The following is a 26,219-nucleotide window of genomic DNA, read 5'->3' as shown; positions in this document are numbered from 1 at the left end:
GTGGAAAAACAAAGAATATTGTATATCCACAAGTATTGCAAAATTAAACTTCTATGAAACGTATGCTTTGTTTTTTTTCTCATTTCTCATCCATGCAACCACAATGTGCCACAGTGAAGCGTGGCGGGTACAGCTAGTGTATATATATATATATATATCACATATATATCACAAATGGGCAGATATGTCATTCCATATGTAAAAAAAGTAATGCTACAGCATTTAACTGAATGGATGAAGAGAAACCATGGTAAAACCTTGATCAGAGCAACATCATAAAATATACAATTAATTATAAAAAATAAATGTAATTAAACTTCACATTAATTAATTTAAAATATAAACATATTAAATAATGTTAAGGTAAGAAGATACTAAATAAATACAAAATAATTCACAATTCAGAAGGTGTTAATGAAGATTATTGGGCATATATTTAAGTACACATTTAACAGGATGTACAAAATTCTTTCTTATTTTTAATTTGTATTATTTATAAATTCATGGAAAGGGTAAATATTGTTTTTCTATAAAATAAAATCTTTAATTTTATTTAAAACGCAACGGAAACAAAATAAGGCACACATAGTGAAGTATTTTGTTGTTAACGCAAAAACACTGTTCTATTATAATCATAAACACTGTAATCATAGTGAACAATATAGCCATAAACACTCTTTACCACCAGCTGTAGCTCAAGTTATCAAATCAGTCTTTGAAAGCCTATCAAATAGAAACCTTTTATGGAAATGTTTACATGGCAGTACCCAAAATCCCAAGAAATCTTTTAATAGTGTCGTCTGGAACAGACTCTCAAAATGTTTTCATTGGAATACATTAATATAATATTAACATTATTATAACTCATTAATACATAATATTGGTTTTAATTAATCAGTCAGAATTAAATGAACTGGTTTGTGATCTAAATTTATCAAAGAATCAAGCAAAAATAATGGAACCAAGACTGAAAGGATAGCATTTTTTATAACCAAACACTAAAATAAGTGCTTTCCATGCAGACAGTTAAAATTTGAAAATTTCTTCTCTCAGTATGAAAACTTAGTATATTGTAATGATATGGAGTCTTTACTGGAAGCTTTGGAATGTGCACCATCATGACAAATGGCGACTTTTTATTGACTCATCAAAGCTTAATTTGAAAGCTGTTTACTTCATATTGGAAATAAATACCCATCAATACCTTTAGCATACGCTGTTCACATGGAGTCTTATGAAAATATAAAATTTGTATTGAGCAAGATTCAGACAAATATTTATGGGATATCTGTAGAGATCTGGAGGTAATAGTGCTTTTACTTGTACTGCAACTTGGATGCACTAAGTTCTGTAGCGTTTTGTGTGAGTGGGGCAGCAGGGATAGTAAAAACTAATAAAAGAGCAGTGTCAAAGAGAGGTACTGACTATAGGAGAGAAGAATGTTGTTAGTCAGGCATTAGTAAAACCAGAAATTTATCTTCTACCACTACACATAAAGCTACGTTTATTCAAAAAAAATTTCAAAGGAATTTTTAAAGGATTGCAATGGTGCAGTGTTTCAGTTTCTAAAAAACAAATTCCCTAATGTAGGCAATGGTAAAATAAAGGAATGTATATTTGTTGGACCACAAATAAGAAAACTAATGAATGATCTGGTGTTTGAAGAATGTTTGAATGACTTTGAGGTTGTTGCATGAAAATCCTTTCAAAATGTGGTAAACAACTTCCTTGGAAAGCCAGTAACTACAGAAAACTTGTGAGTGAACTCCTTCAAAATTATAAAGAACTTGGGTGTAACATGTCACTCAAAATCCATTTCTTTCATTCACATTTGGATTATTTTCCCTAACAATGTTGGCGCTATCAGTGATGAACATGGAGAACACTTTCACCGAGATATATCTACAATGAAAATACAATACCAGGGAAAATGGAACCCAAAAATGTTACAACTACTGTTGGAATCAAAAGAGAAAATTACTACCTACAGAAAATTACAGCAAAAAATCAAAAAGAAGTAGATTTTCGCGAGTACAAAATGCATGTAATGTATTATCATATTACGTTCACCATACATTTTTTGCTTAAAAAGAAATTTCAGTTACAAAAAACTAAGCCCGATAGAAAAATATCTATTAACGTATGTGAAATTAGCATAAAAAATAGTATAAGAATCAGTCATTCACTCTCATTTAACAAACAAAAAGTGATGTACAGGATTTAATAGGAATATAAAATAATTAGATGTAATGAATGTAAACTTTTATTGGTAAAAGTAACATATCTTTTAAAAAGAGATTTGTGGAATATTACAATACTTACACCAACGAAGGAGAGGTATGTCTATTATGGGCGACCATTTGTTGTGTAGCCGTAGTAGTACTGATTGTAAAAATCATTTAGAACTGTTGGAAATTTGTAAGAACAGTAATAAAATGGCTATACTTGAAAAATATTGTATTTATAAATTTAAACAAAAGTATGCAATGAGTAATCAACAGATCGTTTTTGAAGATGATTTAATTAAGGACATCGTTGGTTATAACAGTTGGTCACAGTGTTTACGAACGAAGATGATGCGTGACGTTTTAAATTTGTTTTAAGTTTTTCAGTTATTAGGATTTATGTTTTGCAAATTTTATTTTTGTTTGATGTAAATTTGTAATTTTGTGCCGACTGATGTTGCGAGATCCCGTGAACGTTGATTTTAGTATTCGTTTTTTAGGTTTGTTACTATGTTTGATGGTTATTTTGTTATTTGAGGTTATTTGGCACAGTGGTCAGTCATGTTGATAAATTATTTAAATTTTCACAAACATATTTATTATAGTTAAATATATTCCCATAAGAAGTATAATATTACCTATTGGAGCTCCCTTAAAAGATTAGAATAAGTTTTCAAAATACAAAAATCAGCTGTGAATTTCTTTTGCACACATGAATTATTTTCAATTTTTTTAAATTTCTAATATCAGAAAATAAAATTCATTATCATATCCTTGTGATTATATCTATGAGTGTAAAATATTTGCTACTAAAAAAATTTATTAATATCAATTTTGACTAAATTAGACAACCTGATTTAGTAAAAATGGATATTAGCATCAGTAAATGGCTGTTACTATTCATATGAATTATTTTCATATAACTCTACAACAAAATTTTTTGTCTTATAAGAAAATACTTTATTATGCTTTAAAAAATTGCCCACCACTTAAAGTTCAATTAATTTTTAAATGAATTATTTTGTAGATATTTAGTATGTTCATTTAGTTTATTTATATTTTAAACAATTAGCACAGGCTTTAATCACATATATTTGATCTTTTGTGCTGCTCTGACCAATGTTTTACCATAATTTCCCTTGATCCATCTGGGCAAATGCTGGGACATCTCTTTTTTAATACATATTTCTTATTTATTTATTCTTCACATTATCTATATTATTATTTACCAATCAGAATAAAAAGTTATTTTTTTTATTCTTTCTTTTTATTCCACCAAAATCCTATCACTGGCTTCTAAGAGTTTTCTTCTTTTTTGTGAAAAAAACAGTGTAAAGTTAAATTTTTTTATCATTCAAAATAGGAATACTAAAACCACAGTAATACTCTGCTTCATTAATTTACTAAACTTGCCCTATTTCTAAGTGTAATAATATAATGATCTGTTTGTTTAAGGAATTTTTAATGTTACAATTAAATGAATTATTACACAAATGGTATAATTATTTAAGATTTAATAATAAAAATATTGATAATAAAATTATTAAAAAATTTTTATTACAATTTTTATTTCCTGAATTATTTTCAGTCGTGTCATTTATCCATGGACTCCAATAATTATTCCAGTATTTCGGATGTGCATGTTCATCAAAGTTTTTCTTTTCAGATTTAACTATATCTTTGCGATAGTTATTTAATAAATCTCTTAATTCGTAGAACTTATTTTTCTCGTTATCTATCATATTGTGTGTTTCACATGGATCATTTTCTAAATTAAATAAACAATATGTGTTGTAACAGCTTTCTAGACTTACTGACTCTGTGTTTCTACATTCAATTGCATTTTCTTTTCGTAATTCTAAAAATCTATTTTCTTTATTGTAATTAATTTTGTTTTCAAAATTATTTTGTTTATTAACTGTCATTAAAGAATTTAATGATTTCCCTGTTGGACTTAACATAACATTTGTTATATTATATTCCGGTATACCTTCTCCCGTACCATTTGTTCCATAATAATTATTTGCAAATGATAGTAAACTTTTTTCGTTATCTAGAACAAAAACAGAAAAAAAAATTAAATTAAAAAATAATAATAACATTTTTTTAAGTGTACAATACCTTACACAGCCTTTTCATTACAAAACCTCTCCAGCTTCAGTGGGCAGGTCTTTGCAATTCATTCATTAAAAGTTTTATTTTTATTTTGATGATAAACATTTATAAAAAAAAAAAAACTTTCTTCATTTTTAAAAATATTGGGGCCTTCATATCAATTTTTGGGTTTTTTTTATTGATTATTATGATTACCAGTTTAAGATTTAAGCATCAAAATATTCCAATTCCAAATAAAAAAAGTTTTGATTTTGTGGGCTCCCTTACTCATTGGGAAAAATTTATTAATTTTTTTTTTTTTTTTTAAGAAAAGTGATCCATAATAGTGATCCATAAAGTGATGCCTGCAGGCATCTTCTTGAAAAGTACCGAGAATTTTTGATACCTCTATGTATGTTTTATGAAGTAGCAATAAAGTGTTATAAAATATTAAAACTGAAGTGAGATAAAGCGGAAGAACAAAAAAACATATATTTCAATTTTAAGAGGTGTGGTTGATTTTTTAGAAAAAAGTTTGGTTTTTTATATGTACAATGTAGGTAACAAATTTGTTTTAGTAAAGTTTTCTCAAAAATGACTAAAGAAAATCAAAATTGGATTTTTTGTGATGTCCCCCATGCCCCTTAATACATAGAACTAGCTTTGATAAATTAATTTGTATGATACAATGAAGTTATCCAGTTATTTAATGTAGCTTTTTCATTTGGGGTCAAATAGGCAGCTGCATAATTGTTATAAACCACTTAATATGAATTACAAGTCACTCTCAATTAGGAAATAGCCATCTTTAGTTGCTGAATTAAATAAATGATACATATTTTATAATTATGTGTAGTATTGCCGTGGGATGGATTTTTTTCCATGTATTATGAGTCACACATATTTTATATCTATTCATAAAATGCTGTAATGTCGTAGTATACAGAATGCTGTACTGTAATTTACATGAGTTTGTAGATATTAAGAATGTTTTAATTAGACAACATTTTTGAGTATGCTATACTGATTTGATGTGAAAAAGTTCCTTTTTTATATGCTATAATTTTTTCTAGGACTACTTATAGAGATGTTTTTTTTTTTTTTACAGAAACTTAGAAATAGTAGTTACTGTACACTGCAATGTTGTAAAGAATTCTCAACAGATGATGAAGTGTGATTAGAGAATGAACAATATTCAAATAATTAGATACTTAGAGAAGATACAAACTTTAAAATACTTAGAGAAAATATTTTAAATAAAATAAAATTTTGATTTTTTTTTTTTACCTAAAAATTTTTTTAACATTATTACACATATGCATAATCTTACTTCTTATTAGTTTCCAGTGATCACTTATTACTGCTTCATTATTACCAGTTATATCTAACAATAGATTTCTTTTCCCTTTATCTAAATTTTTCTCATTTAATTTCTGATTATTTACAAGACTCTCCCATTGGTTTACTCCATCAACTCCATTCAATTGAGATATGTCTCCACCTGAAAAAATATATTAAAATAATAACATTTATGATAAAATGTGAAATCAGTTTTTAATCAAGCTATCATAGTTGATCTATTGGTGGGGGAAGTAAAAACAGTATCAAAATGTAAGATTTATGTAGAAAAAAATAGCCTTCATTTAAAATGAAATTTGCTTGAGCGAATATTGAATTTTTAAGTTTGGTAATTTATCTTTATCCTTTTGAGCTCAAGAAAACATTTTGTAGTTGCAAATATACAATTTGTGTAGTCAAGTCAACTTAAAATTCAATCTGTGAATTGAATGTACAAGTAGTTAAAATTAGACGTTAAATTTTTCCACAGTATTTAAATTCTTTTTTATATTAGAATTATCTTTACATACATTACACAATATGTATTACAAATACCATAAATATGAAGGCTGAAGAACTGAAGTCAGTAAAATATCTTACACTATTTATGACCCACAAACATCTATTGACAGCATATTGCACAAAATACAAAATAAAAATACCCATCTAGTGATAGAAAACATACCAGACATCTTACTTCACAAATATACATAGAAAAATCTGCAACATTTTCTGGGAAAAAAAAAATTGTATCACTTTTAGAAACTTTTACTATAGATTAACAAAATACAATGATAAATACTGGAACATGTAAATTATTTTTTTGTATTATTGCACTAAATATCATGCAACAAGAGACTGAATACATGGAACTATACATAACAGAAACATTTTTTGTAAATCTCCCAAAACCAGATGCACATACACAACCACTAACCATAACATGGAAATTTTATAAATAATAAGCAGTAGATTGCATTCAGGTAAAAAGAAAAAAATATACTTTCACAAGTAATTCATAAATATTTATATTTCTACACACTTCGACAAAATAAAATTAAATATGAAACAAACTAAATGTATGAAAAACAATGCGTTAAACAAATCAATCATAAACGTTTGATAACATCACATTATCATAGTGAAGTAATTTGCGTAAATTATTTTTTAAATTATTTATTTTCCTAACCATTTTAGGATGGTCAATTGTAACAAGAAAATCTGCTAAAAATTGTGCTGATAATTAATTTTGAAAGTTCTATTAATTTAAAAATGAGTCAATTTAAATTTTTACATTCCCAGTTTGTAGTTGAACCGATTAGTTATGAAGTGTTACATAAGGGAAAGTGTGCCGAGTCAATTTAACAAGACAGAGTTTTTGCAGATCTTGACATTTCATAACCTTTTTCTTCTCTAACAAAAAACAATAATTTTAGATTGAATAATTCTGGAAGGATATATGTGTCTATGTTGGCTTGTTTTTTGCTTTAATTTTCCAGATTAAATGAGTCGATCTAAATGAAAATTTAGCACGGTAATTTCTGTTTATTTAGTATTGTTTCCCATTTAATTTTGATCACAATTGGACAAGGATACTCATGTGTACTATAGCTCAAAATTTTACTCAAAGAATAGGTAAATTACTTTCACATTATCTATTCTACTTAGCTGGAATATTTTCTAGAGGTATTCAATCTTATTCATTTCAAATTTTTTTTCATTTCTAGTTTCTAAGTCCAGAACTTCTTGTACTAATTACATAATTTCATTACATTATTATGTTACTTTGGTTATGTATTAGGGCAATTTCTTTGAGGGGGATAATAATCCTAATTTTTAGTTTCCTGTCTAGATAATGATATAGCAGAAAGCTAATGCTCTAGAAGGCAAAGTATTGTAATCGGTTCAGTTCAGGCATATGCGATTTTCACCAGATTTTAACGTTTTGACACCTAAGGAACCCAAAAAACCAGATGGAAATTTTCCAAATGTATTCATATGAATGTGTTTGGTGTAGGCCTTTAAATAACCTTATATCTTTAGAACTATTGGACTAATTTTAACCAAACTTGGTCAGTTTACTTCTGTGAATGGGGCATTGATGCCATTAAATGTTCAAATTAAAAGGTCAGGGGGGTGAGGCTGTACAGCAAGGTCTCCTTCAGAGTCTCAAGATTTCGACTAATTAAGATCTGGTTTTTCTTAGGCACATTTGTTAATTAAAAAATAACAATATTTGCAAAATTACACCTCCACCCCAAAAAATGCTGTTGTGTGACGTCACAGTTGAGCAGTAGAATTAAATAAATAAATAATATTTAAAGTGTAAAAAAGTAACTCAGTCTGGCTGTCTTGAACTCGATCGCTTCGTTGACTCGGTACCTAGTGCAATAAGCCTTGTGGCTACACCAGTCTGTCAACCATGCAAAATTTGTTCTATGTAAGTTGTGAAATTACATTAGTTTAGTTAGTGCCAGCCGTCGCTGTTAGTACCGCCACATCCATGTGGCGCACACGCTTTAGTTAGAATCATCTAATTAAATAAACAAAAAAAATATTATGTTTAAATAAAATGATAAATATTTCAAAATTAAGTTTGGGTATATGTGTGTGTCAGTTGTGCATCAGAAACAACCCATAGTTGTAGAACTTTCTTAGAACGTAGCTTTAACTGTGTGACAGGAAGATCCTACAACTGTATAGTCAGCTTATTTACTTTTTTTGTCAGTTATTTTGTTGGATCTTCAGACTTGATTAACCAATTTTTACAAAATTTTGTACAGTGACTTCCGAATACAGATTATTGAATGAATTCCATTTAATTTTGGTTGGAACTAGTCAAGGAAGTTGGGAGATTTTGTCATCTTGGATTACATACCTCAAAAGTTTATTAAAACAGTAGGATATTTTTTTTATTTTTTAATATAATTCTTTATTTTCATATTTATATTCTCTAAATGTTTCACTTAATTTTCTAGCAAAGCAAGTCTGTCAAGGTAAACCCTTTATAGCTTGAGTTGCATTTCTGGGGTTTGCCAGGAGAGTGATTTAGGTCTGCCAGTTTTTACTTAGAAATTGTTGGCTAACATATTTAGAAATAATTTAAATCTGTTCCCACATTATTTTGTTGAAAAACAGTAGAAATATTAACAAATAAACCTATATACCTACACATGAATCTTAAACAATGGTTTCCACAACCAGGGAATATAAACTTAGGAAAAGTCAGGAATTTTTAGGAAAAAAATCAGAAAAGTTTGGAAAAATTGCAGAAAATATCAGTGAATTGCATTTTCAGAGGTGGTTTTTCCATTAACAAACCTCTTTTTGTTGAGGATTTACATGAAGAGATAGTAATTTATCAAAGAAGAGTTTTTATGCGATTGCTAATGCTGAGGACAGGGAGATGTTTTCATTATTAAAAAATGCTGACTAGTGAGAAGCTCTAGAAGATGATATGAAGAAGAATATCTTGTAGAAAAAAGAAAAAACTTCTCCCAAAATGAACAAAATAGAGCCCTGAAAAGAAAAATGCAAGCAGAAATAAAAAAACTGGAAGAAGAAAGGAAAATGTTGAGAGCTACAATCTTGGTAGAAGATTAATAGATATCTGCTAAAATTAAACTTTTAGAAAAGGGCAAACCATTAGGAACCGAAAGATATTGAAGCAAACTTGCCCTGTGTTTTATACTTATATAATAATACATATATAATGAGATCTCATATTATTATTTTTTTTATTTTGTGTTAAAATAATAAAATATTTTTAAAGTAAATGTTAGTAACCTTTGTTTTCTGTATAAAATAAATGTTCTGTTTTAGTTTTCTTATCTGTATTACTTTTAGTCACAGTGACTTTAGTTTTCCTTTAAGTTGTGTCATACATATATTCTTTGTTAAAAGAAATCTTTGCTTCTTAGCATTTTTATGCAAACCAAGTTATTAAATATTGTTTTTTTGTTTACTTTGCAAATGTAGGCTACATTTTGTGAAAAAATGTTATGTTATCTTAGCTGTGAGCCAATTCTTTTTAAAAATTGCTTTAGTTAATTTTTATTTCATATCTATGTTACTTTTTTAGTTACTATGATGTTCATTTTTATGCAAGAAACTTATTAGATATTGATTTTTTTATATCTTGCAATGTAATTTACTAAAACAATTTTTCATAAAAAATAGCCCAATTTTAAATGTAAATTGTAAAAAAGTTAAAAAATCAACTTTAAAAATGAAAACAAAATAATAAGTAATAAAAAAAGGTGAATGGCCAGCTTTGGGGGTGTTGGAGGCTGCAAAAAAGTAGAACATCTATATATTTTGCCGAGTAAATGGCAATAGCATAACATTATGATTTAGGAAATTTTTACCAAATTGGTCAGAAAATTCAGGAAAAACGAATCTTATAATTCGGATTCTGAAACATAAAAATAATATTTCTTAAGATAAAAGACCACACTGGATATTTCACACCATCTTTGGTATTATATATTGAATAATTTCTTTTTTAGTTTACCTGCAGCTACAAATAATGTAGGAAGCCAGTCGACCATATGAAACAAATTTTTATATATAGAAGACGGTTTTAATAAACGTAGAGACCATATTGCAGCTACCGTTCGAACTCCACCATCATGTAAAGACCCTTTCTCCTAGAACAAGAAATTTTAATTTTTTCTAAGTTTACATTTACATAAAAGTAAATCTTTTATTCAGACTGGTACATAATAATACATTATATAGACCGCCATCTTGAATAGTGGTAAGCATGCTACTTCTTGGATAAAAAAAAGAAACTACCCCAGCATTTGTCTGGATGGATCAAAATATGATTTTAGCAAATTTACGCGTAATTAATTATAGAATAAAAAATGATGCATTTGATTAAAAAACATTTTAATCATTTAAAATAAAATGAAGTAAAATAATACTTGAAAATACTAAGTGTAAAAAATAACAATTCAAAATGTATTTATGAAAAATATTTGATAACATATTTATGTATACATTGAATAGGATGCAGAAAATTTTAGTTTTTTGAATTTGTATTAAGTATTATTAAAAAAGCTGGAAAAGTATTGCTCAACTTTCCTGGCTAGTAGTATTAAAAATTTAAAGAGTTTGAGCCAAAAAAAGAATACATAAATTTTTTATAGATGGGGAATAAATTTTAAGAAAGATTTTTTTAAAGATATTTCTATATAAGTTAAGTTTAAACAAACATGCTGAACTAAAGTTTTCTCTTAATCTAACAACTTCCCCCTAAAGTCTAAAATAAGAAAAAGAAAATTTTAAAAAAAACCTTTCTGAATTTTAGGTCAAGGGTCGATAAATTAAAAAAAAACGTAAACATTTTCAGTAGCTCTTTATATGAAGTACCTTTTAAAAATATTTTAACTGAAGAGTGAAAAAACAAAAAAATTATATTTTAATTACAAGAGGTAGGGTTAATTTTCAGAAAACCTTTTTTTGGATTATTTATATATACATGTTGGTAACAGATTTTTTTTTTAATAATGTTTTCTCTAAAGGCCTCTGAAAAAATTAAAATGTTTTTTTTGCAATATCCATCCCACCCCCTTTACAAACATTGGAAAAAAGTTAATACAATTAACATTCTGTTTGGCGCTCTATCTAGCTAGGACCTGGATTCTTGGGGCTCAAATCAGCCCAGGCAAATCCTGGAGCCAACCCAGGGGCTCCTTGGAGCCTCCCAAGGCCAAAGGGCTATCCCATGACTAGAGCTCCCTTTGCTTGCCATTTCTACAATTTGCCAGAGGGGCCAGCGCCCTGGACTTCCATAGAGCTTGTTTCAGTCATCATTTCCATCTTTTCAGAGGACTCCACATCCTGGAGTACCGCACTGTATGTTATCTTCATGGTTGTGAGAATAATACTGATAAATAATTATGGTATTCAGGCCTTATAAAAATTGCAAAAGATATAATAATAGTAACTAAAGTACACAAACCTTTGACGACAAAAAATTCATAACTTATTTCTTTGCCATGGTGGCAGAAATATAATAATGAAGTAAAAGGAATAATCTATTTTTTCCTAAATGAATATCTTTAATTTACAACTTCAACCTCCTTGGGGACGAAGAAATAATGAATATTTTTAATTTATATATATACACACATTTCCAAATAACCGAGATGTATTAGATCAAGAGTGTACCTGATGCATGCAAAGTTAGGCCTCAACCTACTAACATATACCCTGTTTGAATTTTGAAAATCAGATGATTGTTTGCAGAGCTATTAGAGCACACCATTGCACCTCCCACAACAGTGCCCCAGAGGCACCATGTTTGCTACCAGTCAATGGTAATGATCATTCATGATCATTCAGTCTAGCCTCCCTTAAGGTGCTCACATACCTCACCACTGTAGCCTCACAAGAATTCCCTGCGGGAAGCCCACTATTGTTAAACAGAATTTTTTAAATTTATTTAATATTTTATTTGACGTAAATTTAATGTTATTATTTTTGTAATATTATTCATTCGATTGATTTGAATCATTCAGTTAAGATAGAGACTCTCTTAGTTCACAGTTTATTAAGATTTGTGCGTCAGCCAGCAAATCTCCTCTACTACATATATATATATTTTTTTTGTTGATATGATATATTTATAAAAATCTTATCAGTTATGCCAAGAAACATGGGTAAAAATTTGGTTGCGATTGATCGAGTAGTTTTTTGTTTATCCTGAACAAACAAAAAACCTCTTCTTTATATAATAGTATAGGTAAAGATTTTATTTAACGTAAATTTAATTCTATTATTTTTTTAATATTATTCATTTGATTGTTAAAAAAAAAACAGTGACAGAGACTTACAGTTCATTAATTCAATTCAATCTTCATTACTACATATATTTATATTTTCAAGATGAAATATATCTAAAAACCTTCTCAGTTATGCCAAGAAATATGGGTAAAAATTTGGTTGCAACTGATCAAATAGTTTTTTGTTCATCTTGAATAAACAAAAACCCTCTTCCTCTTTATATAGTAGAGTATATTTATGTATATATATATATATATATATATATATATATATATATATACACACACACACACATAAGAGTGTCCCAGTAGGGATGTTAGTCAAACCTAAGGAATTGATTCAGTATATTAAAATAAATAAATAATTCATGCGCAAATGCCCTATTCTGCTTCATTTTCCTTTTGTTTGTCAGGTTGTTTTGTTCTTTTTTTTTCAATAAAAATGTGTATCTTAATAATGAATTGAGATATATTTATATTTCCAATTTGATGTATATTTCCCCGTCAACATCTTCTGCAGTTTAAATAAATTTGAAAATTTATTACCTTTGTTGGTTGCCATTAAAATTTTACATTGATATTGTGAATAAAATATCACCTTACTTGTTCAAATAACTCTGGATTGGTGTATTTTTTTTTTGATTTCCTGAGTCATTCCCTTAAATTTGGCCAACCGCTCCCAGATGTACACACACAGAGACAGAGAGAGAGAGTAATTAAAAATTAAAGACACAAATTGCTCCGGAACTAAAATGGTTTAATTAATCAATGTAACTTTTTTTTATTTTTCAACATAATCACCAGCAACATTAATACATTTGTCCCATCTTTTGTCAGCCTATTTGTGCCTGCTGCAGAGTGATTTTGTCTTTTGTGAACTACAAAAATATTGCAATATATTTGTTTAAATTAATTGTAAATCAATAAATTAATGTAAATTTCAAAATAATTTAAATATAAATAGATTAATACATACACCACGTAGAGGCCAGTTTGAGCCATAATTTGTCGTATCCCATAAAGGTTCATATGATGGTGCTCCATTATCTGACATAAACACAATAATAGAATTTTCTAACATATTATTTCTATCTAAGGCTGTTACTATATTTCCGACTGAATCATCTAGACCTTTTAACATACCTGAAAAAAAAATAGTTAATTTTTTTTATTTAGTAAATAAAAAACTTTGTCTTTATTATACTTTAGTGATGTTGAATTACTCCGTAATGTGTAACCCATAATCTATTTTATATTACCTCAAAATATACCTAGTGATGGCGAAGAAAGCCTCAATAAGAAGAAGAAAATGCTATGTAGTAAAAATCTGAAGAATTAAGGAAAAGGTTAGCCGAATGCTATGTGTGGAAGTGAAGCATGGACAATGATAAAGAGGGGAGAGGCTGGATTGAGCCTTTTGTTTATTAAAAAACAGTTTTCTAAAAAAAAAGCTACAGAATTTACAGTTTTCACTCATTTTTTTTTCACTTGTGAGATAGAATTTCATACAAAACAATCAAGTTAGCTTACAATTTTTGGGTCGCAAGAATTTCTTTTCGGCTTCATTTCACTGGAGGAGATGAAATCTGGGCAAATTTTTTGCCAGCCGTAACTAATTAATGAAGCATTTCCAGACCTATGTTCATATGTACTTTTTTCTTTATTTTTACATGTAGAATGTGCTGCCAGTGTATCTGCATAACCTTATAATGTTAAGGTAATTTTTTTTTTTGTTTTCAGTCATTTGACTGGTTTGATGCAGCTCTCCAAGGTTCCCTATCTGGTGCTAGTTGTTTCATTTCGGTATAGCAAAAGGTATAAAGGTTAAGGTAAATAATAATATTAAATTTTAAAAAATTACTACAAAATTATTCACAATTCAGAAACTGTTATTGAAAATTATTTTAAGCACATATTGAATGGGAGCAGATAAATTAGGGTGTTTTATTACTTTTATTTCAAAATTCATTGACAGATTACTAATGTTTTCAAAAAAGGAACCGTTTAGTTAAATTTTAAATAAATTGTATAAAGATTTTTAAAAATATTTGTTAATTTACTTAAGCTTAATAAGGATTTTCTTTTAGATCAAAGTATTTTATTAGTTGCACGAAACCAGTTTTATTATCAGTGGTTTGATAGAGGTGCTGGATATTGTGATTTTTTTAAGTTTTTTTTTCTGGGCCAAAAATGCTTTGATGTTATCATTGCCCAAACACAATATATGCATATAAAAAAAAATAACTAAATGTTAAAAATACAGAATTAAAAACAAAAACAGCTTTAAAAACCATTAAAATGCATCTTAAACAGAAAAAACTTGTAGTGTATGCTAAGATAAAAATAAAAACACAAAGATATATCACCTTATATATCTGATTAAAATAATAAAATTACCATCTGCTTTATGGCAAATGGGATAAATAGCTGAAACTCAGTAATTAAAATATTTTAATATAAACGGACAGCCTTAAGGAATCTAAAACATAAGATAACCATTTCATCATCCCCCTAGAACAGTTTGAATGTTAATCCCCAGCTTAAACTTGTGACATAAAGCCGCATAACAGATACAATCCACAAGAATGTGGTGCACTGCCAGTCGGCAGTCACAGCGAGCCAAACTGGTGCATCTGTTTGAATCATCAGATATCCATGAGTGAAACTAATGTGTCCTACTCAACAAAGAGTAAGCGACCATTCTTTTCAGCAAAAATTATACGTTTATAAACATAAACAAACAGTTAACATAATTTGCCATCTTTTAAATACAATGTATCTGCTCGATTTTCATTTATCTAGTTCATCGTTTAACTTTCAGTTTTATTTATAATTTGTAATTATTAATATAAATTGACTAATTTCCATAGCAGAGTGATAGTTGAACCCTACCGGGTTGGTCTAGTGGTGAACACATCATCGCAAATCAGCTGATTTCAAAGTACAGAGTTCTAAGGTTCAAATACTGGTAAATTACTTTTATGTGAATTTGAGTACTAGATCATGGATACCAGTGTTCTTTGCTGGTTGGGTTTCAATTAACCACGCATCTCAGGAATGGTCGACCTGAGACTGTACAAGACTACGCTTCATTTACATTCATACTCATCATCCTCTGAAGTAATAAAAAATTATTCTTATGGTGAAATAAAAACTTCTTATGGTGGTTCCGAAGGCTAAACAGTAAAAGAGAGCAGTGATAGCATTTCTCCTTTTCATCTCGGTTCTGATTCGAATACCAATAAAGTTTGACGTATTTTACAGACTACAAAGTTTATTTCTTACAGGAAAAAAGCAGTAAGTTAACTATAATTGGGTTGGCTGAGTCCTGTTTTTATTAAAGAGAGAATAATAATAAAATATGTCATTATAATTAAATTTTCAGAGATCCTGGGTTTGAATCCTGGTCAGGCATGGCAATTCATACACTACAAATTTCCATATTCATATTCTCAGTGCAAGGTTCTATGATGAGCTAATTCATCAGTAAAAAAAAAAAAAACAAAACAAAAAGAACAATGAGTAAATAACTCTTACCTTATAATAAATATTTTTACCTGCAAAAAGTCTACGATTCTCATCTTTTATGTATCCAAACTCTTTATTATTTATTTTGACATCGTTTACTTGTAATCTACCACCTATATTACCAGAATGTGGTGGAAGTTGAGCTAATTCCAAAAATAGTGGATGATTTTTATTATGCTTATTTATTATATTTATCGCTTCATCTGTAAATATGTTTGTTGCATATTTTCCAGCTAATTCTTCCCATGCTGGCTTTTCATTTCTTCTTACATCTAATCCAGCTACATTCTGAAATAAAATTTTAAATATATGTTATGTACATATAATTTTTTTGTTACTTTCCCAGCTAATATAGCTAGAAACATTATACTAAACTGAAAATATAGTATTTCAAAAAATTATCAAAAAATCACCCTTTTTTAAAATAGTGCCTCAAGAAGCATTTTAGAAAAACAAATTTTCACCAAAACAAGAAACTAACTTTTTATATTAGAATTACGAATAATTTTATTTTAAATGTTATCCATAAATCCAAATTATTAATTTTATAAGTGAATTTTTATTGAGCATATGTATGTTGGCTTGTTTGAAGTTTAATAACTCTACAATTCGGTAACCAATTTTCTTAAAATTTGATAGGAAGATACCATTCTCAGTGGGATTTATTATATTAAATTTTAAATTAGGATGAATTTGAATTTTAAATTAAATTAGGAAAAGAGGTAGGAGTTTTTTGCCAAAGTAGAATTTTAAAATTTTACTGGAGCATTTTACAAAAAAAAAAACTTTCTTACAAAAATTAAAACCTTTTCACCAGAATACTTAATTGTCCAAATTTTTTTTATATGGTCACTCATTGAAAATTGGTATAGAATCTGTTTAACTGGGAGTTTTGATGCATTCACTCTATAATCCTGATGTTGTGTTGTCAGACTATCATCTTTTTTTGGTCTTTTACATATCTCTATTCATGGTATAAAATATGCTTCAAAAAAAGATTGTGAGAACTACTTATCACAGATGTTTTGTCTAGAAAATATAGTAGTTCTGTAGTGATAGGATATGTTTTTCCCAAAAATGGCAGAAGGTGGTCAATCAAAACGGCACATACTTTATTTTCAGATACTTTATTTGAGATATAAAATATTGTTGTTTTATTTTTGCGTTAAAATGCAAAGAAATGTTTTCCAAATCCTTTATGATTCAATTTAATTTTTTACTGTTAGTTGACAATATTGCTAAAGATAGGTTACCAGTTTGAAAAAATATAATTCCTGGTTCAAAAGTTAAAGTAAAATATATTTTATGTATCCTTTACGTGAAAATTAGATTCGCATACTAATTGAAATACATGTATATGTAAAAACATTTTGGATATTTCATGGAATCTTAAGTTATTAAAAATTGAAATTTTATCACCGATTAATTTCTGGAAAAATGTGATAATACAGCCTATGCTTAAACTCATTTATCAGTTCTCACTTCTTCTCCCTAAACTACAGCTGATTTTATGAGAACAGCGATAACATATTAAAATATTTGTAATTTTATAAGATTTGTTAAATATATATATTTTTTTATTCATTTATCGATATATGAAATTTAGGTACGTAAAACCTAATGTTTATAGGTTTGTTTTATTTTATTACAGGGCTCAGGAATTATATTTGAGGAGGACTTTGGCTTGGGTCAAAGGCTAGTAAACAGCAGTGGCGAGAAAAAAGATGTTGGATGAATCCAACCATTAAATGGTGATTAATGCCTACAGTTTCTGTCAGATGTGTTAATTGGTCGTATTAGACAGTTAGTCTAATTAAATAAATGGAAACATTTAAAATGAAGAATGATGGAATTGGCTATGGTTTTGGCTACATGGAATGCAAGGACAATGTTGAGCCAGGAAAGATGAGGTAGGTAACGGATGAGATGTTGAATTTTAAAGGAAGCCAAGGCTTAGTTGTAGAGTCAACTAAAATAAAGTATCATTTTATTACCATTACTATACTGTAACTATAGTTCAACTTTTACAGCGTATGCATTATTTTCTACAACATTTTAATAATTGATAATGAATCTATAGATTAAAAACTTATTTCTATATTAAGCTTGCTACTTTAGTGTGTCTTCATAAGTGATGTTTGTTTATAATAATAACTGTAATTTTTTTTACTTAAAAAATGTATTATTATTATTATACATGCATTCAAAGGATTTATGTTTCACATAAATTCAATGAAACATAAAAAATTGAAAACCACTGTTTTTATGTGTGATTGATAACATAACCACAATAGTTTTACGTCATCTGAAATGAAGTGTAATGCTTTTGCAAAAATAAAATAGCCTTGCTCAAAATAACAAACATCTTATATAATAACACAAAGGAAAATAAGTGTTGAACTGATTTTTTTCACCATAATTTTCCTTAGTGAAAAAAAATATAGTCACCATATCATAATTAAAAAAATGTATTTGATGTTCAAAGAATTGACTGTTGCCAACTTTTTTTAACTAAAAAAAATAGACTGAAGCCTATTTAATAAATAAACTACACTTAAAAGTCGGTTAATTTCTATTTTTGATTTACTTGTAAACTTTTGTTAATTTGTTTAAAATGTTTAAATAAATGAACGTTAACTTTACCATCGTTGATATATGTAAACCATCAAAGTAACCTATGTAACCGCTATAATAACCAAAATGTGAATCAAATCCTCGATGTGTTGGTAAATGCTCATTAGAATATGAACCAACATGCCATTTACCTACAAGATGCGTTTTATAACCAAGACGTTTTAAATACTGTAAAAAAAAAAAGACAAATTAGTTGTTACAAAACATAAATACATAATTTAAATATATTAGTGCTATATTTAACTTATAACCAATAAAAAAACCAATAAATAAAAAAGTCACATTGTGCCAGATCAGGTGAATAAGGCAGATGGTCTAACAATGGGATGTTATACTTGGCTAGAAAATTCTTGACTTCAAAATTCTTGTGAGCCAGTGCATTGTCCTGATGAAGAACCCATGACTTATTCTTCCACAGTTCGGTTCGTTTTTTCTTATTTTTTCGCAGAATTGAGCAAGGACCTCAAGGTAGTAATGCAAATTAATAGTTTGACCTTCAGGAACCCAGTGAAAGTACACGATCCCATGAATATAAAAAAAAAACAATTATCATCGCTTTGAATTTTGATCATTTTGAAGTATAAGTAATAAAGTTGTGCAGCAGCACTCTTGAGATGTGTGTGCAGGCACATTATCATGGCAAAAGTGCCCTTTTGTCATGTTTTTTTTTTTTTTTTTTTGCCAGGATGTGGATGTGTAGTCTGGCTAGACAAACCAAATGACAAACCAAATCACAGTTTTTAATATAATGCTTTTAAAATCTTACTCTAAAATATTTGTGATTATCTTCAATAATCTATGCTGCTGCTTTCATACTGTATGAGGGTCATTTGGAAAGTTTTCAGTCTGACAAAGAAAACACAACTTTTTAAAAAAATTTTAACAAAGTTAACTTGCAATATGATTCATTTAGACATGACTTTTCTACTTTATAATAGTCTCAATGTAGTGTGATTTACCCAATTCTGCTAAGTAGGCGATTGTCTCAGCCTTGGGGGACCTCATTTTTTCAGTTCTTGAAAGAGGAAGTAATCACTGGAAGCTAAATACATAAATACAGCAGCCATAGAAGTACTTCAAAGTGCAGGTCATTGAATTTTACAGCAAAAACTCAAGAAATGTGTACAGATGCATTATTGCAGTGAAAAAAGCACTTTTTTATTGGTCAGATTGGAAGTTAAGCCACAGTAATACCTTTTAATCATCCAAGAAGTGAAATGTAATACTTAAATACTTAAGTACTACTTGATCTGAAAGACTTTTCATGCCCAAAACATCTTGTAAAATGTAGTGGACATGATCTAACAAGAAGTGTGCAATGTCAGTAAGCTCGTGTATCTTCAGTGGTGATCATTTAATAGGACTTTGTAGGTTGTTGTAATGATTTTGTCAGTTTTAACAGTTTTTACACGCCTTGAGCATTCCTCAGATTGAATGGTTTATAATCACATTTAAATTCAGCAGGCCACCTTTTACCATTAAAAGCAAAAAAAAAGCGTAACTCTTTGTATCTGTTGGAGTTACACCTTTTAAAAGAAAGTATATTATAACAGTTTGAACTTCAATTTTATCAATTTTTTTGAAAATATAAAAACTTGTTTGTCTTATTCAATCGCCACAAACAACGTAAATGCACGTTAACTTCACAGCACGCTATGTAAAGGATCGTACTTTACAAATTGATAGTCATTTGGTCATAGTTGTGCTATATCTGTGTCAGGCTGAGAACTTTACAAAAAAACCTGATATAAAGATAAATAAATTTTAATTATTTACTTTACCTGCGGTAGTAAAGTTTCATTTAAAGGAATCCCTTCTGCTGTACCAGCTGAAAGAGGGTGATGTAAATCTAAAAAAAAATTTTTTTAATAATTATTTTATGTAAATTAGAAAATCTTTGTAAAAACTTATGAAATAAAATATATATATAACGAAGTTATATTTCATTTAATTTCTATGTTGATTATAACCTAAAATTTTATTTGTGTAACTTAAGTGTAATCTATGTATAAATATACATAGATGACACCTATTTTATTATTTAATCTATGTATAAATATACATAGATTACACTTAAGTTACTTAAAAAATAAAAATGAAGTAAGTTGCAGATAATCATGAAAAAATGATCTACCATAATATGATAAAAAACATTTCTAGTTGGCATTTTTATTTTTTAACCGACTTCAAAAAAGGAGGAGGTTAATTCGACTGTATGTTTTATTTTATTTTTTTACTGTATGTTACACAATATCTCCAACATTAGTAAACATATTTTGATCGTATTTTTTTTTAATCGAAAAAGTATACTTTCAGAATAGTCCCATATAAATTTTATCTGATGAAATGGCGACACAACCATCAACATTTTTCATTCTAAGACCGATAGTCTTGTCATCAAATTTTATGTGAGTACAGCTTCCAATAACTCTTGTTCCTCATGTATCAAGCCGAGGCAGTGAGAATGTTGCTCTTGTATTTAGTTTGATGAACGTTTATGTATTAAGCTGACACAATGAACATGACTCATTCTGTAAGAATCGATCGTTGTACGTCTCATTTGCTAGAGTCTACATTCTTAGTTATTAAGAAGTTTCTGCGGAAATATTCTTGGCATTTCTTTTTTTATTTTTCTTTATCATTCTTTCTTGGCAAAGTTGTTATTCTTGTAAACATTGTTGTCTCATTTGAGCAGTTTGTTTAGTAGGGTTACCCGTATTTTAGTTATATAATAATATATATATTAATTAATTATAATATATTAAATAATATATGTATATATATATATATATGGGTGTTTCTAAAATGGTGGGCTGGCTATACTTTTTTGGATTCTACTTGTAGAACAAAAAAAATATCCTTAGGAAAAATGGCAATTTCTCCTTCGTTCTCCCCCTGGCCACCAATTCTTATTTTTATATAAAACTTTATATCTCAAGTTCGGATAGAGGAATCACATTAATATTTTGGAAGTGTCTTTGTAATAAAGTTTTAAAATAAGAAAAAGATCAGGACTTAAATACCTTCACAAATTACAAAATGGCGGCCATTTTTATTTTTCAATCCTTTATATCTCTATAAATATAAGTTTTATCAAAATATATGTTTGCTAAAATATTAAGCCTTTTATTTTGAACAAATTGACATTTTATTTTTTTAAATCGGTTAACAAATAGCCGAGTTATGGCAGAAAATTTATGTAATTTTGTGTGTTTTCATGTCCTCTCCACTTTACGTTCAATTCGATTAAATATTAATTGTTTTTATTTATTTTTAATTCTAATATTGTAAATTAGTATCAAATTAAGTAATAATTTTCTCACGGAACGGAACGCAAAAGTGGCGGGAGTTTCATTTCTCCCTTCGAAAACGCAGGGCCTGGACAGTGTGCCTTGCTGCTGTATCACTCTATTAATCGGGCGTGTTAGGGGATTATTTTAATATCGGGTATGAGTTTAAAAGTTTCTTTTAGTTTTATGGACGGATTTGTGTATAGCGTTCCATATCCGTATGAGTCCAGCATTCTCACACCCATTTCTGGGTCCGACCGCGGGAGGCTAGGCTTTTAAAACCCATGCTCCCGACGTGATTCCCCTTCAGACCGTCCACTGAAGTCCTTTCGGTGCTAACGCTTTATTGGCTAGCAGGAATACGCCACAAGGGGGCACTAGTTATTTGGAGGGAGCAATGCGGCGTCCCCTTCTCCGGAGGGAGTCGCAATTGCTGATTTAATTTAAGTTATTTGATTGTAAGTATTTTTAGGAATGGATAGGAGAAAATCTTCATCCACTTCTTTAATGGCTGCCCTTCACGATGCATCTTTGCTGGGCTCTTTTGCGGACTCCAGTCTATGACGGTGAGTCGCGTAGTGGGTCTTCTTTTTCTTCTTCTTCAGATGACCTTTTCGTTCTTCTTTGGCCTACACTTTCCGGGACTCGGCAGTAATTGAAATTACATGCCAATAACCTTGCTTTTCCCGTGGCCTTGAAGGGCTGAACGAGGGCAGGTTTCTTCTTTCTTCGTTCTTCTATGCTGTTGGTGGCTGCTGGGTTCGTTCCCTCTTCTTCTTTCTTGAAGGGAAAGAAAATAGGGAACTTACAATTTGATAAAACATATTCGCGATCGCCTTAATTTTCTTACAATAAGATTTAATATTACATGATAATAAAACAATTGATATTAATTTTTCACTTTTGAATAATTTTACACAGCAACTATTACCGCTGATCATGTTAATAATGTAAAAATGAAGCTTCTTTCAACAGGAATGGTATTCAAAACTATCACATCCAGCGTATCTGGAGTGACGAGTACCCTCATAGTGCCTTCCAAGATACATATAAGGTGTAGTATATAGAGTGTTACCATACAAAGTGTTTCTAAAATCGTGGACTGGCTATACTTTTCGGAGTCTACTTGTAAAACTAAACAAAAAATATTCTTAGGAAATATGGCAATTTCTCCTTCATTCTCTCCTTGTCCGCCATTTTATTATTTTTATATAAAATTTTATATCTCAAGATCGGATAGAGGAATCACATTAATATTTGGTACTTGGTAATAAAATTTTTAAATTAGCAAAAAATCAGGACTTAAATACCCTCTTACAGTACAAAATGGCGGCCATGTTTTTTTTCCATCCGTTATATCGAAAAACATACATCAGAAACGAAAAACATATATCTGGACCCTTAAGAGTAAAGATTTGCACACAAAAACTGATACCCCATTTTTGGCATGATTATGTCATACTTTTTCCTTTAAAATGGCTATTCTACTTTATTCACTGGGAAAATAAAAACAGAATATTCATCCATTAGAAAAGGAGGAGATTATGGATGTAGTAAGGAAATGATTATTACGTAAAGAATCCGTGATATGTTAAGTTTTCTGGTACTGCTAAACATGTATTCATCACAGTGAAATCGATGGGTTTTTTTAAATTTAAAAATTTGAAAAATCTTTTTAATAAAAATAATTATTTCAATAGATTTTTGTTTTATATTAACCTGTGCGTATAGGATATCTTCCAGTTAGAAGAGCTGTTCTTGAAGGTGAGCATGTCGGTAAAGCATAATGACGATGTATACTCAAACCATGATAAGCTAATGCATCTATATTCGGTGTTTGTACTTCATCACTTCCATGGAATCCAACATCCATCCAACCCTACCGACAGAAATTATTAAAATAAATCTTTTTAGTCAAATTGAAAAAATTATATTGTATAACTGGTGTACAAAAAAAGAATATCAGGACTTCAATTTTTTATATCTTTTGAATGAGTTGTGCTGTGTTGATTTAAGACTAGAATTAATAGCAAACAAGATAGTTTTAGTTGCGTACGCTTGATAGCACCACTAACAAAGATGGCGACTCGTGAACAGAAGGGTTTTGTGTTTTGCATTTTAGAGAATCGCAATTGAAGATTTCTACGGAACTACAATGTGCGGAAGTTTAATTGTGATCCTCTGAGCGACAATAACATTCGTCTATAGCTAATCGACTTGAAACGACCGGATGCTTTGTTTAAAGGGAAGAATACGGAACGTCTACATAACATATAAATGAACTTTTTATTCTGAACGTTATGTAACAATACATTATATTACATCAGAAATTTGTTGATATCCTACTCAACAACAGCTAAACAAAGAATTTGTCCCTGGATTTGCCTAGATTGATAAAAAATCACGGGCAAAATAAATTATAAAACAAAAAATAAAAATGAATTATATAAAAAATTAAAGATAAAGAATGAGAATAAATACGTGAATATACTAAATTTAAAAAAAAGAAGTAAAATAATTCACAATTCAGAAGGTATTTATTCAGAAGGTAGTTATTTGAGAATATATATGTATGAATATGTTCGAACAGAGATGCAGAAAACCTAAAAGTTTTTAACATGTTTAATTAGTATTAATTAAAAATCCATAGAGTAATTTTGTTTCAGTTGTATTTTAATTATATTTCGAATATAAATTGATGGGAATGATGAAAACTGACATAACGAAAGTTAAATTAGAAACTAAGGAATCGGGAATTTCGGCTAGTGATCGATACATTTCGGTGCCTACTTTTTGGTTATAGTTCATTATTTTATGAAGAAAAATAACACATAAATAAATAAAAAATGTGTAAAAAAAAATTTTAACGCGCACTAAAAGGTAAAAAATAATTTTATGATAGTATGTCAGAATGGATTTAACAAACAAGCTTGATGGTGATATGTAAGATTATGTGAAGTGTGAAGTGAGTGGAGTGCACTCGTACTCCACTCTTTAGGCGATACATCACTCATATGAAAAAACTGGCAAAAACATAACGTTTTTAATTTGAAGCTATGACTTTCACATAATCTTATATATCACCATCAAAGCTTGATGATGTCAAATCCATTCTGAGATACCGTCCTAAAATTATTTTTACCTTTTAGTGCGTTTAATTTAAGAGTGGTATTTTAAATTTGTTTTACATATTTTTTATTTTCTACTTTTTAATTCTCATAAGTTTATACTTTACAGTTGCACTAGCGCATAGGTTTGAGAGTATTTATCGAAAGATCGGATCGGTACTTGTTCGTTGGATGATTGCAATCAAAACATAGGACTAAACTATTTAATTTTCGGATAACCAAGATCCGGTCGATCAAGAGTGTACCCGATTTGTTAAAACAATTAGCGCTCTACCTGATGATACATACGCCGTTTGAATCGTAAAAATCGGACGAGCGGTTGCCGAGATATTACGGTGGCACCCCATCGCATCTCCTACGCGCCCCGGGGGCACTTGAAAATATTCATACGACGGGTACCACTGGAAGCGGATGGGGTATTATCGTAGAGGTCGAAAAAATTTTTCAGAGCGCTAGGATCGACCGTTTTCGAGATATTTGCGATTTTCGTTTGAAAATTCGGATCGGGTTAAAAAGTACTAAATTTTCCCAAAACTTCGATATATATATATATGCGAAATATATATCGATATATAATAATATAACAAGTATGCACCTGACCACCATGAGACATTTACTAACGAATCGGGATTTTCCGCTAGTGATCGGTACATTCTAAGCTTCTTGCTAAGCTAAAAGGGACGCGCGCGCACACTTACATACAAATGCCGTTTAATAGGGTAGGATAATAATATCCTTTCTTGTAAGCCGGAGTATTATATTTTTAAGTTTCATGAAAAAATTTTATTATTTAGTTTATTGAATTGTTATTTTAAGAGTAAGTGAGAATTCTCGTTAGCAAAGATTGCATATTCGTAAATATAAACGTACGTGAGAAAATAAAGTCCTGGGTACGATTTCTGGTCAAGGAAGATGTTTTTCATAGGTTAAAAGAAAAGCTGTGGCATCTGGATGAAGTATGCGCTACTAAGTAAAATTATTATATTCATCTTCAGTAGGGGTATTGTAAAATATTCTCCATTTGATAATATCTCTTTAATTGTCAGCATTTTTTAATTTTCTTTCGAGTATAACTAGAATAATTATACTTTCCATTAAAATGGAAAATATGGTGATCGATATCAAAAATTGTGTATCGCGTTTTTTCTTAATCTTTACGTTTTAGGGTCCAACTAGTTCACCTAGATCAAA

The 26,219-nt window shown here is 29.1% G+C and overlaps 1 protein-coding gene and 2 long non-coding RNA genes across 4 annotated transcripts in view; 1 reads left to right on the top strand and 2 right to left on the bottom strand.

Annotated features, from left to right (window-relative positions):
* The window catches only part of LOC142332619 (uncharacterized), a 47,564-nt gene extending 45,121 nt beyond the window's left edge, over positions 1-2,443 (bottom strand). Inside the window, exon 1 of one of the 2 annotated variants that reach the window (XR_012758355.1) lies at positions 2,323-2,443. This is a non-coding gene — a long non-coding RNA (uncharacterized LOC142332619). The remainder of the gene's footprint in view (positions 1-2,322) is intronic. The other variant, XR_012758354.1, reaches the window with a different exon arrangement.
* Positions 2,444-2,551: 108 nt separating this feature from the next.
* The window catches only part of LOC142332618 (uncharacterized), a 49,934-nt gene continuing 26,266 nt past the window's right edge, over positions 2,552-26,219 (top strand). Inside the window, exons 1-3 of the long non-coding RNA XR_012758353.1 lie at positions 2,552-2,725; positions 14,189-14,277; positions 17,628-17,886. This is a non-coding gene — a long non-coding RNA (uncharacterized LOC142332618). The remainder of the gene's footprint in view (positions 2,726-14,188; positions 14,278-17,627; positions 17,887-26,219) is intronic.
* The window catches only part of LOC142332616 (arylsulfatase B-like), a 46,056-nt gene continuing 23,556 nt past the window's right edge, over positions 3,720-26,219 (bottom strand). Inside the window, exons 2-9 of the mRNA XM_075379157.1 lie at positions 23,620-23,779; positions 20,392-20,459; positions 18,620-18,778; positions 16,006-16,264; positions 13,425-13,591; positions 10,171-10,306; positions 5,650-5,820; positions 3,720-4,278 (exon numbers count right to left, since the gene is read on the bottom strand). Coding sequence (XP_075235272.1) covers positions 3,728-4,278; positions 5,650-5,820; positions 10,171-10,306; positions 13,425-13,591; positions 16,006-16,264; positions 18,620-18,778; positions 20,392-20,459; positions 23,620-23,779 — 1,671 coding nt within the window. The 3' untranslated portion in view covers positions 3,720-3,727. The remainder of the gene's footprint in view (positions 4,279-5,649; positions 5,821-10,170; positions 10,307-13,424; positions 13,592-16,005; positions 16,265-18,619; positions 18,779-20,391; positions 20,460-23,619; positions 23,780-26,219) is intronic.

This window comes from Lycorma delicatula, chromosome 11 (assembly GCF_047948215.1).
Source record: "Lycorma delicatula isolate Av1 chromosome 11, ASM4794821v1, whole genome shotgun sequence".
Taxonomy (NCBI): Eukaryota; Metazoa; Arthropoda; class Insecta; order Hemiptera; family Fulgoridae; genus Lycorma; species Lycorma delicatula.
The sequence above is the reverse complement of the archived record's forward strand: the minus strand, read 5'-3'. Positions and strand labels throughout refer to the sequence as shown.